At 38.8% G+C, this 10,816-nt stretch overlaps 1 protein-coding gene across 1 annotated transcript in view; it reads right to left on the bottom strand.

The window, feature by feature from the left end:
- Positions 1–10,816, bottom strand: part of LOC107751378 (UV radiation resistance-associated gene protein-like) — a 108,772-nt gene that overhangs the window by 59,640 nt on the left and 38,316 nt on the right. Inside the window, exons 9-11 of the mRNA XM_016567097.1 lie at positions 10,659–10,746; positions 10,159–10,219; positions 7,874–8,039 (exon numbers count right to left, since the gene is read on the bottom strand). Coding sequence (XP_016422583.1) covers positions 7,874–8,039; positions 10,159–10,219; positions 10,659–10,746 — 315 coding nt within the window. The remainder of the gene's footprint in view (positions 1–7,873; positions 8,040–10,158; positions 10,220–10,658; positions 10,747–10,816) is intronic.

Here is a 10,816-nt window from a genome sequence, read left to right as displayed (position 1 = left end):
AGAAAGGCGGGGCATAGAGGAGAAACAATAATGTACAGTATGTGGAAAATAATGTGTTTTTTGAACCTTAAACCGCATAAACACATTTCATTACACCAAATACACAAAATAATGTTCTTTTTAGCAACATCATATGACCCCTTTAAGACCAACACCTAAGAACAAGATAATTTTTTAACAAACAAGATTGTTGACAATTTTAAGAAAAATAAACGGAGTAGTCAAAATAAGCCATTTCAAATAAGATGGCTTTCCAAGCATCATAAACGGGTATCCCAACATATACAAGTTTAATCTGGCTACTCAAAACATGCTCAAAGATGGAGACGATTTGGACCTGAAAATAAAAACAAGAGCTGAATGATTTCAAGAACGATAGAAACATGGCACGATCCACAACTCGAGAACATTTCGAAGACAGAGGGACGGAAACGAGCAGAAGACAGGCAGAGGGATGAGGTATTCAGCTGCCGGGTACAGCCTGGCTTCTGTCTTTATGATGAGCGCTTTTATCAACTTTCAGCCCCGTCAAACTGATTCTGGCAGAGCCAGGCTTCGTCCCTGAGGGCCAAATGAAAGACTGACGAGTCTTTCCACTGTCTTCAGATGATATCAGCCCTTCAAGAGGTCATTATGTTATGAATCACACTGCTCACAAAATGCAATGGTTTGATCTGTATTTCTCTAATTTTTTGACATGTCTGCAATTAGGAGCTGCTCATGATATGCATCCGGACAAGGAGGAACTGAGCTGTGATCCCTTCAAAAGATGAAAATAAAATACAACCAGTCAACCCTAAAAAGGAAGTACATTCCATCTTAACAGACATCATCAAAAAAATAATTTTCCTTTCCTTTGAGCTCACGACCACCCTCTCTGGTTTGGGAGCCCAAGCTGGCAACTCCTCAACTCATGGAGCGACGTGTCAATTCCTACTTCCATTTTTACGCATGTCATAAAGTCCATCTGAAAAGTGGACAGCACCATCATACAGTTCCCAATAAAAGCCAATATGAGAGGGGGGCTTGGGTTTAACGGGCCAATCTCTGGACTCCATCACCCAGAGTACATCTGGATTGCATCTCCAGGCCTCTCCGAGCTCTGCGGCAATCAGCCGTGCTGCGATGGGCTTGAAGTGAAGAAATGTGGGTGCAACGTGTTAGAGTCCACTGCATTTCAAGAATGCACCAGGGGGACCGAAAGAAGCTTCCAAGATTGCAAAGAACGTTATGGAAAAAGAACTGTGTATTTTGTTTGTAAGAATTGTGTAGTGCTACATTAAGAGAAGAGGAGGGTCAAGGGATAGAAGACCAAATTGGTATAGGAGCGAAAAAACTCCAAACCGCATCATTTGGTCACAGATGAGGCATCCCAGGTGGAGAAGGAAGGAAGGAAACGCAGAACTGCAGTCCAACATTGTCTCACTGGGACACAATCGCTCTAATATGCATGGAAAGAAAAGGAAAAGAAAGCAAAGGCCTGGGGTGGTGGAAGCTTAATTGTCAGAGCTGCTAACCTTAAGTTTACACCTTCAATTCCATGTAGGCCTGACCTTTGATCTGGAAAGTTATTGAGAGCCAATTCCTGTCCGTCCAATTAGTGCATTTTAAGTCACATTGGATGGAAGTTTTGGCTAAATAACAAGTAAAAGTAGTGGATAGAAGAGTGTTAATAAGAAGCAAAGAAGGCTGCATGTCGAAAATTATTGTTTTATGGTCAGAATGGGATTCGTCAGATTTCATTTACGAGACTGGTGGGTTGACATTACAGCGAATGTTCAGGTTTAATGGATGAGCCCTGCACAATTTAAGCAGCTGTAAAATCAAGTAAATATGGAAATTACTTAGAATGTGACTTTGGAATGTGGCCTGACACTATGATTACAGCTAAAGGGACATACAGATCTATATAATAATATAGGGGGGAAATCCATGACAAGAAAACATCTGCTCTGTTTCAAAACCTGGTGCGCTGCCTTACCATCTACTTTCTACATATGCAGCATCATAACAAAAATGGAACCTCAAAAGAGAGTGATTTGGATACATACAGTAGGAAGCAACTCTGTTAACGGTCACACACACATCAAATAAATTCATGTTAAACAACACCCAAAACTTCAGCATTACAACTGAGATCTGCTGAGCTAACAATTTGATACTTCATCAAGCACAAAAAAATTGTGTAAAATATAAATGAAATAACACCACACTTTTTAACACCACTTTTCAACAGTTGAAAAGTTCACTTGGCCAAGAAACAAAGTTTTTCTTCTGATTTCTTGCATCAAGATAACTACTTAGTGTTTTAAGCATTCTACCTTGATTGCATTATCCATAAAAACATTTATTTGATTTTATTTGAACTGCCTTGGAACAACTTTTGCAGAGAGAGTGCATAAGATGCCTTAACATGATTTCAAGGTTAGGTAGTCCGTACACTAGGATCTGAAACGGAGCCATTATAATTTCAAAAAATGACAGTATAGAAAAACAAGATCTCCAAATGCTTCACAGTTATGACACTGGGCATGTGGCCTGACAATTCTAGATCTCAATTTATGTACACAGTAGGCTGGAAATTCAAGAATGTTGACATCAACTGTTAAGTTCTGAAGATAACATTATCAGTTCAGTAACTGAACGCATAGAAAAACAGGTCACATTTTTAATAACATCTCTCCAACATCTCATTATTCATGGATCAGTTAAGCCTAGTCCTATAGAACCAGGTCAAAAGTGACTGGATATGGAAAATGATGGAATAATTCTTAATTTGAGTCCAGCTAACCAATTCAATGAGTTAACAAATGTCGAATTCATCTACTAAAGCTCTCAAGGAAGATTTTTGGCTCTATGATTGTACTTCAGTGACAAATGACTAGTGATTATCGCCACAATACTCACACTTCACTCATCTTTATTCACAATCATTTTCCTGACAGCTTTATCATCAGATGGATAAATCTTGGTCACATCAGTTCGATCTGTGTATACACACACTGGGTGATCGGATGAAACCCTAAACAATTTGAGGGTGGTGAGGTCAGAGGTTGTTCCAGCTTATGGGCCACCTCACTGACACCTAGAAGGAGCCTGGATGAAGCCGAGGTAAGATGATGTACAGATTGTGGGAATGGTTATGGTCTTGTTATGCACAATAGTAAGAAATGTCTAAAAACTGAAGGTCAGAGGGCAAAGTGGTAAAAGGTCTGAGCTGGTAACCGAAAGGTTGTGATTTTGACCCTGACAACAGGAAATCTATGATTGTGTGGCTTTCAGAATCGGACTATGAATGACTTAACATTCAAACTTCTGAGTTTGAACCGAATTTGAACAGAGGTAACAAACAGGATGAACGACAATGTAAGGAAGTCAAAGAAATTCATATACATCTAATTGTAATTTGTAACTAGAAAAGGAAAGTTTGTCTTGTTTCAAAGTTTTGAGTTTGTCTTGTTTCAAAGTTTAAAACCTCTGAAGTTTGAAAGTTTCTAGAGTTTAGAGGAAAAACTGATAGAACAACAGACACAGACAGAATAAAAAACAATAGAATAATAGAGAGAAGGACGGACAGAATGAAAAAATTACAGATAGAAAAAAAATGATAGAACGATAAACAGACAGATAAACAGAATGTGATTCACATGTATTTGATTCGCTCAGACAGACAGAAATGAATAAGTGATAGACAGACAGACAGACAGAAAAAACAATAAAACAGAAAGACAGATGTGGTCAATTCCATTCAAATTCATGCTAATGAACTGAAAGGGAGCCAATTCTTCAATTCTGAATTTTGCACAGCCCTGCCTTCAGCGAGCGCCTGTAATAAGTGTACTTCAAGTCGCTTTGGATAAAAGCATCTGTTAAATGACTACTTGCGTACTAGAGCTCCAAAATGACAACTTGATTTGCTCTGTCTGGCTGCAGACCACAGGCTACAAAGAAAAGTCATACAGTAAGTGCAGTTATGAAGACCTCTGGTGTATCTTCCCAAACTGAAGGAGATTAATGGACCGCCTAAACTGCAGCTCAGAGAACACCCACTACACAAACCCAAGACCCTGCTACGACAGAGACAGACATATGAACGCCAGAGCAACAGGCCATGAGAGCGATAAAGAAGATGATTTAAACCGTATTTATCAAGCATAAGGCTGACACAATGTTAAACAATGACACGTTGGGGCTGATTACAGCTCACATTGCTGTAAGTTATGGTGTGTGGAGGTCACAGGGTCACGGCAGGAGCGGGGATAATAGGATCTGGTACAGGCCCGGCTCGTGCGGAGTTAATTACGAGGGCCACATAGGTCCCTCCGTTCTCCTTCTCCTTGTAACTCATAACTTAATGAGCTTTGGAGTCTGACTTCTGACTGGTTAGACCTTCGTCTTCTCAGCGGCACCTGATTCATCTGCAAACACACATACATGGGGCCGTTTAAACAGCTGAGCGGCTTCACCCCCTGCTCAGCTGCTGCTAATGGCCGTGTACGTTCACAAACACACAGGCTGAGGGTCACGAAGAGTGTGTCCTGATTGTTGTTTGACTTTCATAACAGCGCTGTCTCCAGGGAGTCTCTGTGACTGGCAGAGCGGGAGGTGGGCAGCCGAATATACTGTCTTTGAACTCTGCAAAGTTGAGTATGTATTGAGTTACATTCATGCAGCTGAAAATTACAGAACATCTAGAGATGTAGACATTAATGTTGAACGCAACAAATCGGGACCTTGGTGGGGGACGTCTGCACTGAAAATCAGAAATGTCCTAGGCCTAATCGGAGCCAGCCGCAGTTACGGATGTGGTCATTTCTACTGCTGGAGGACTTAAAAGATAAATCAGACACTATTTTTGGCTCTTTTTAAAAATATTTTGTCTATGTAAAAGAGTTGAGGAGTAGCCAAGCGTCACTTAAAGTAGTGACACTATTAATTTAAAGGGATAGTTCCCCCGGAAATGAAAATGTTGTAATCGTTTACTCACCCTCATGTTATTCCAAACCTGTATGACTTTTTTTTTTTTTGTGCGGAACACACAAGATACTTGGGAAATTGTCATAAAAGTTTTCAACAAAGTGAGGTTAAGCAAATGATGCCAGAATATTTGTTTTGGGTTGAACTACATTACAGTAGCTTAACAGTAGTTTAAGCTGTTTACAAACTAGCTTTTAGATAGATAGCTTTTAGTTGCATTTATTATAAAATGATGTGTAGTTTAATGCAAACACCCTAAGTTAGATGTTTTTAAATAATTGTTAAATTGCATAATCAAAAACAATAATCTAAAAGTTTAAGATATTGTCCGCTTTAATGTACACTACAGTTCAAAAGTCTGGGGTAAGATTTTTTTTTTTTAAAGAAGTCTGTTATGCTCACCAAGGCTGCATTTCTTTTAATCAAAAACACAATAAAAACCATAATATTGTGAAATATTATTACAATTTATTACAACATTTTTTTTCTATTTTAATACGTTTTTAAAGTGTAATTTATTCCTGTGATGGTAAAGCTGAATTTTCTGCAGCCATTAATCCAGTCTTCAGTGTCACATGATCCTTCAGAAATACTTCTAATATGCTGATTTAGTATTATTATATAATAATACATCAGCATATATTAATTAGTAGTAGTATTAGTATTATTATTAGCAATGTTGAAAACAGTTGTGATGCTTAATATTTCTGTGGAAACCATGATAATTTTTTGCAGAATTCTTTGATGAATGGAAAGAAAAGAAGAGCATTTATTTGAAATAGAAATCTTTTGTAACATCATAAATGTCTTTATTGTAATTTTTGATCAATTTAATGCATCCATGCTGAATAAAAGTATTAATTTCTTTTAAAAAATCCTACTGACCAAATATTTTAAACAGTAGTGCATATTAATATTATTTAATACATTTATTATTATTATTATTATTATTAGATGGACATCTTTTGTGGTACATTGCATCTCACTGTTTATTTCAGTGTCACACCACCTGTTTTTTAAGAGTGTCCCAATCAAACCACAAGGCTCCTGTAGCACAAAAAATAGAACATGGTGCTAGCAATGCCAACATCATGGCTTTGGTTTCCAAGGAATGCATGAACTGATAAAAACTGTACATTAAATGCATGGATAAAAATATGCCAAACGCCATCGCAACAAATAAAAATTACAATACATGCTGAAAAATCAATAAAGTCATGCAGTTATTGTGTTTCCTGAGTCATTTCTGAGTACTTGTGCCAATCCCTAGGTGCAGCGTAATCAAGCCATCATACACCACGAGGGGAAGAGCTGGCACAATCCAGGATTATTCTTTCTGCCTCCCTCGCTCTTACCTCTCCATCCTCTTCCTCCTCATTTATAAGCTGTTGAAATCAGCCATTAATCCTACATCAAAAGTGGAGAAAGGCATCTCGACCCCGTCATTCAAAAGGAGGCCCATCTGATTATAACAATCCAATTTTATTGCGAGTTTCATTAAGGGGCTTTTTGCCATGTGCGGAATGCAGGAATGTGATACCTCTCTGGGCATGTGCACCGCAGACATGTAATCAGCACACACCAGCAGCCTCGTTTCTTGGATCGCTCCTGCTTAGTTACGGCACCAAAACACAGAAAAACAATCATTTGAGTGAGGTAGCCGGCACTGTAATTGCAGTGCCCACACATTCTGGCATTAAAATGCCAGGGTCTTCGGACACCAAAGGCCAAGCCAGAAGAAAGTGCATCCGTCTCCATGGCAACCACAGCATAGCATGCACACAAAAATTCAAATTATAAGCATCTTAACACATGGTAGGGCAACATCACACCCTGAGGATGCAATTTAACATGAAACTATGAAGATAAGGGGGAAATAACTGCATTCATGGCAGACCAGGCAAACATGGTGGTTTCAAGAGTTGCGTAAGAATCCCATTAGATGATGAAATGTTACTCTAGCTGCTACAGTTATAAACATAGGCATAGAACAGATATCAAAGGTAAAACTGTTTACAAACAGATTTGAAGGATCAGAATGAAACGTGGAAGTAGCAATGCACTCAATAGTGCTATCTCCAAATAACCACAATGCACCTGTAACTCAGGGCTTCACAAAAATGTCATAAAAAATTAATAAATCGAGTCTGGTTTGGGAAAAAAAATTCTCTCTACCATTAACAAACGTATGGAAAAAAATTATAAGAATTATGAGATGTAAATTCAGAATTCAGAGAAAAAGAAGTCAGAATGGCTCAGAAGAACTGCGAGAAAGTTGTGAGAAACTCAGAATTCAGAGTTTATATCCAGAATTGTGAGTTAAAAAGGTGACAATTATTTTCTGTGGCAGAAAAGGGCTTAAATACAAAAATATAAAATAAAATATAATATAAAAAAATATATATAAATATTTACACAACTTAAGACACCAGTGAGACCCTCTTTCGAGGATGTTATTTATCTCCCATGCTGCAGCAGACGTGGTAATCTACTGAGAGGGAGGATGAGATAAAAAGATGAAAGAAAAGAGAGTTAAAAAGGAATGGATGAAAGGGAGGCGAGGTGGGCACATGAAAGTCAGAACCCCGTGGCGTTTAAGTAGCGTTTAATCCAAGAAGGGCCTTAAACCACCCCTGAACACACATACTGAACCAGACAGGTGGACAAATTACACACGCATAAACCGCAGGTGGAAAAAGATGCATAAATATTCCCCTGTGTTAAGGGAAGAAAGTCTTTAGAGCGTAATGCATAAGATAAATCAATTGGTTTGTTTTTTGTTGCTTTTCTACCATCAACTATTAATAAAAAAAAATGTGATACAGAGCAATGAAAAATGTAGTTCAATTAATCACTAAGCAATAAAACGTAAAGAATCTTTAAAAAACATTCTTACTCTCTCTCCTTCTCTGTGAGTTTGTCAGTGATGGTGTCCTTGATGGAGGAGCGGGAACCCTTGTGGATGACTGGATACCTGAGTGGAATCTGCAGGAAGTTCGATATCATCAGCACCAGGTGTGCCGTGTAACCCAGAGCCACCGCAACACTCCCATCATCCTTTGCTGCAGCAAACAGAGGAAAACACAGGGGAAAGAAACGCTCAAATAAGAGAAAATTGCACAGCAAATAAAACTCAAATAAGGAAAGAAATATTTTATTTAAAAATGAAGATCTTTAGGATCACTGAACATCAGAGCCACCGAGGACGCAGTAGATTAGTTTTGATGGTAACACGCCACCGAATACACAAAAAATGGAAGAGAGGGGTGGAGTGAGCAGTAGCTCTTTATCATTTAATGACATGACATGAACAAGGAAAAAATGGTGCTGTTTTACACGACCATTGAGGAACTTTAACCAAAGTATGTCGCAGACATTTCATGCAGACCCTAAAGAATCATAACAACTTGTGGAAAATGGGCATCTGATGTCCCCTTTGAAAGAACATTAAATAAATGTCACAATGCACAAAATATTAGTAATACAAAAACTGTTCTTCTGCGTTTCAGTTGAAGTCAAGATTTGTACATTCTGATTTAAAGGATGATTTACAACAATTGAAGTTCATTGACTCCAATCCGAGGTTATAAATCAGAGGCCATTTGTTAAGTTGATGGAAGCTGATGAAGGCCATTCATTTTGTTCAGTCTCCTTAGGGCCCTTGAGTTATAGGGAGCCGCATAATAACCTAATACCATGCAAAACTTCAGTTCACCCCAGCGATGCCCTTTCCTGGTGGGGTCAAAGGCATCACCAGAGGCTAAAAGCTACTCTAAAAAAAAAACAAGGATCGGCTAATCCTAGTGTTCAGTCTTTAAATGTGTATAATCACACTGCGACGTGTGCATTTCCTAAATAATTATATGCAATCTAAATCACTCTGATGGCCCCATTACTGTCTGAACGGCAGCCTTTCGGGGCATTTCTGGTAAATTCAAACAAAAAGCCCAAATGCCAAGCAAAAAATATTTGGTTGCTGAGCAACTGGAAGGACAACTCTCACAAGTAGCCAGAAAAACCACACTTCTTGTGCTTTATCATAAACATGCATCCAAACTACATTTCCCAGACATCTCTACAACTACATGTGCTCCAGAAGGTTTCCAGGCTAGAACAGCCACATATTTCCAAATGAAAACAACACGCTGTGGACACAGACCATATCACTTATTGAAAGCTGTGTGAGATTTATTTTGTATAATAAATTGTATATGCATATGAGTTGTCATTTTGTGTTTTCAAAATGCATGAGAAAGTGTGCCAAGCAATAGTTACATATGTGAAGGACTGCATACGCATGTATGTGAATATGCGTGTCGTTGAGTACGTGGTTCAACCTGGCTTCCATTAACCTCTCTGTTCTTTTGAAGTCATGCCTTCCCTGTCTGAAAAAAGCCAAACCTGATTCCCTGCGACACATACAGTGCTGCCTAAAGGACACATGGGAAATGAGATGAATAACTCTCCCCACAGCCAGCACAACAAAGGACATCACTTGTACCCATCAAACACAATTCATTCTCCTTATTAAAAACCCCAAAAGCCTAACTATAGGGAACTGGGAGATGAATGCCCTAATAAAATCCTTTTCTCTTATATAATGTGATAAGTCAGAAGGTCCGACCACGGTTCTTGCTGTGTGAGTAACTGACTAGAGTGATCTCAGTCTTAACCACAAGTTGAAGGGTTCCATGGACACAGGGCTCCATTGATCAGAACAGAGGAGGATGATTGATTGATGGCCTGGAGCCTGTGATCCACAGCCAGACTAAAGAAACCCAGAAATCAAGGGAATTGCAGCCAGTCAAGCAGAACTGACTGGGGATTCAAGAGCTCCTCTCCAGATGAGTTTAGATTTGCTGTATCTGATTCTGATCTGATTTAATTCAGAGAGTGACAGTACTAAAAACTCCCTCCTTCTGCTTAGTATGCTTGGAAAAATGACTTAAAATTCACTCTCTATATTAGAGAACAGAAAATGAGAAATTTTCTTTGTCAAGCTGACTGTAGAGTTTTGGACTGACTCAAGAGAAAGCAAACACTTCTTGGCATGACTGTCGGCCTTGCCTATAAACTCAAAATGGCAAAATAATTCTCAATTAATTGGTTAATGAATAAATCAGTCTGTCACAACTTAGGAATGTTCATCATGAATATTTAATTGCCGAATTCCAAACTTACCTTGAAAGTCTTCCGAATTGGGCAGTTTGACACCACAAATCACATAATCATTCTGATTATTCTGCAACGAAAACAAGAAAACAACAGAAAAGCAGTCGTGAGCACAGCATTGTGGAAACAGCAGGAGCAGCCGATTGATCAAATCCTTTATACAGCAGCTGAAAAAGCTTGGCGAGGATAGTTTGGTCTGAATGTGGTTTTCTGCTCATTTTCACTGGCTTTATTCTGTAAACTGATTTGACTGGCAGCGGGACTCTGTGGGCACCAGTCAATGTACGTACTGAACAGTAGTTCTAGGTCATACTGAGATGGTGGGAAACCAAAACTTGTTAACAGCCAGTAACACCAGAGTCTGCAAAGACCCTGACCTCTAACATTTCCAGCAAGCCACACGCTCCAGTCATCAGGATAAAACAAGACAGACAGGAAGCTGCACTATGAGTGTTTCTGTTGAGCGTGTTTGAGTGTGATGTTGTTTGTGTGTGGAGTTAAACACTCACCACATCAATGGGATAAATGTAGGACAGCTCTGATATAAGTTGACGACAGCGGAAGGTGAGCTGGGCATTGGATTTTAGAAACAGCTCTCTGTTGAAGAACAAACACAGAAGAACTTCACTGTATATTCAAATTAAGTGTAAATATATATATATATATA

The sequence above is a fragment of the Sinocyclocheilus rhinocerous genome, unplaced genomic scaffold (genome assembly GCF_001515625.1).
Source record: "Sinocyclocheilus rhinocerous isolate Xijiao unplaced genomic scaffold, SAMN03320098_v1.1 scaffold1624, whole genome shotgun sequence".
NCBI lineage: Eukaryota > Metazoa > Chordata > Actinopteri > Cypriniformes > Cyprinidae > Sinocyclocheilus > Sinocyclocheilus rhinocerous.
This window is presented reverse-complemented; position numbering and strand designations above follow the sequence as displayed.